We start from the raw sequence: 2552 nt of genomic DNA, 5'->3' as shown, positions 1-2552 counted from the left end.
GCTGGAGGATAGGAGCACTCGATGGTGTTCCTAGGCTACGCGGAGGGTACCAAGGCATACCAGCTCTATGAACCACGTGGAGACAAGGTGCTTGTCTCGCACGACGTCATGTTTAACGAGAAGGAGGCTTGGGACTAGAATAGTCCGAGCACGGGGGAAGCTGGCGGCTTCACCAACACCTTTGTCGTCGAGCACCTGGTCATCCATGGTGGTGGAGACACTGGGGAAGAGGTGCCGAGCACTTCGGGAGGAGTGCTGAGCACTCCTAGGGTAGTGCCGAGCACTTCGGGAGGGATGCCAAGCACTTCAGGAGGAGTGCCAAGCATTCCTGGAGGGATGCCGAGCATGCCAGGAGTGGTGCCGAAAGGTTCTACAGTGGTGGCGACCACTCTAGGACGGGTATCGAGCACTCCCGTAGTGGAGCCAAGAGGTCTTGCAGTGGTGCTGACCACTCCAAGACTGAGGCTGAACACTCCTACAGTGGCGCCGAGCGCTGCAGGAGTTATGACAAGTTGTCTAGGAGTAGTGTTGAGCACTGTAACTAGGGTGCCGAGCACTCCGGTGGAATAGGGAACTCCATCAACGCCGATCGAGTTCGCCTCACCTCCAAGTGACATCACTGAGTTCATGGGTGTCTTCCACAAAGGTGAGGAGGTGCGGTTCCGCAGGCTGGATAACATTGTCAGTGGTACAGGGCCCTCAGGCCTGGCTGGTCGGCTGCTCAATGATCAAGAGCTACTGCTCGTCAGTGCTAAGGAACCACCCACGTTCACGCTGCCTGAGCGCGATGGGAACTGGCGACGGGTGATGCTAGAGGAGATGAAGGCGATCAAGGAAAATGAGACTTGGCAGCTCGTCGATCCACCTCCAGGATGTCGTTCGATCAGCCTAAAGTGGGTGTACAAGGTCAAGAGAGACGAGCTCGGCGCCATTGTTAAGCACAAGGCGTGCCTCGTCGCTCGAGGCTTTGTTTAGCGTGAGGGCATCGACTTTGAGGAAGTCTTTGCACCGGTAGCGCGCATGGAGTCTGTCCGTTTGCTACTAGCTTTGGCAGCAGCAAAGGATTGGTGCGTCCATCACCTGGACGTTAAATTGGCCTTCCTCAATGGCAAGCTAGCGGAGATGGTCTTCGTCAGGAAACCTTCGGGTTTTGCCATCAAGGGAGCAGAGCACAGGGTGCTCCGACTGCCCAAGGCGCTCTATGGGCTATGACAGGCCCCACGAGCGTGGAATGCCAAGCTTGACGCCACGCTGGGTGAGCTTGGGTTTACGAGGTGCGCAACCAAGCATGTGCTCTACACGTGGCGACGAGGGAAGGAGGAGCTCATCGTCAGCGTGTATGTGGACAAGTTGATCATCACCAGCGCACGTGCGGAGGACATCGACAGCTTCAAGCGTGAGATGGTGGCTCAATTTCGAATGAGCGATCTCGGCGCACTCTCCTACTACCTCGGCATCGAGGTAAGACAGGGAAAGGAGGAACTCACGCTCGGTCAGAGCGTGTATGCCTCGAAGCTGTTAGAGTGGAGCGGCATGGCTAAGTGCAAGCCATGCATGACTCCGATGGAGGAGCGGTTGAAGCTGACGAAGGCCAGCACCGCGGCGAAGGTGGATGCAGCACTCTACCAGAGTATCGTCGGTGGTCTGCGCTACCTAGTCCACATGAGGCCGAACATTGCGTTCGCTGTGGGCTATGTCAGTCGCTTCATGGAGGATCCCAGAGAGGATCACTGGGCTACAGTGAAGCAGCTACTGCGCTACGTCAAGGGGACAGTGGATCAAGGAATCATCTTCCCTAAGACCGGTGGGAGTAGGCTGCAGCTCACTGTGTTTAGCGATGCAGACATGGCTGCGTGCTCGTCTTCCTCGGGTCAGCTCCAATTTTATGGCTGTCGCTAAAATAGAAGGTGGTGGCGCTGTCTACGTGCGAGGCAGAGTATGTAGCAGCGGCCACAACGGCGTGCCAAGTTGTGTGGCTGCGCTGGCTGCTGGGCGAGCTGACCGGTGTGGAAGCTCACCCACCAGCACTGATGGTGGACAACCAGCCCGCCATCGCCCTCGCGAAGAATCCGGCTCTCCTTGACTAGAGCAAACACATCGACGTGAAGTTCCACTTCCTCAGGGACTGTGTCGATGGAGGGCAGATCGTCATCGAGTTCGTCGAAACTGGTCGGCAACTCGTGAATGTCCTCACCAAGCCGCTCGGACGTCTTCGACTCACGGAGCTGAAGGAGATGATCGGCATAGAGGGGGTACAAGGGATAGCTGTAGGATTAGGGAAAGAATTGTTAGATAATCTACTGCTTCCTTGTGTGAACACACATCAAGGAAATGCGGCGCCGAAAAGGCTCCTTGCTGTGGTATTGTAGCCGCTGTAGAAGGCAGGCGCCGAACGACTCACCTGCCGCACTGTAGCCACATGCAGGGGCAGGCACCAGAGTCGGTCCTGCTGTGTTATCTAGTCATTGTTGCAGCAGGGCAACTGTACTAGGACTAGATAGATAGAGTTGTATATATAGTTTGCCACTACAACTCAGTAAAGAGAGTTCAGA

The 2552-nt window shown here is 56.1% G+C and overlaps 1 protein-coding gene across 1 annotated transcript; it reads left to right on the top strand.

The window, feature by feature from the left end:
• The first annotated feature begins 1401 nt into the window (after nt 1-1401).
• Nucleotides 1402-1899, top strand: LOC136544132 (uncharacterized mitochondrial protein AtMg00810-like). Its single transcript, XM_066536395.1, has one exon. The coding sequence runs from the start codon at nt 1402-1404 to the stop codon at nt 1897-1899; it is 498 nt and encodes a 165-aa protein (XP_066392492.1).
• Nucleotides 1900-2552: the final 653 nt, after the last annotated feature.

Source organism: Miscanthus floridulus, chromosome 3 (genome assembly GCF_019320115.1).
Source record: "Miscanthus floridulus cultivar M001 chromosome 3, ASM1932011v1, whole genome shotgun sequence".
In the NCBI taxonomy this organism is placed as follows: Eukaryota; Viridiplantae; Streptophyta; class Magnoliopsida; order Poales; family Poaceae; genus Miscanthus; species Miscanthus floridulus.
This window is presented reverse-complemented; position numbering and strand designations above follow the sequence as displayed.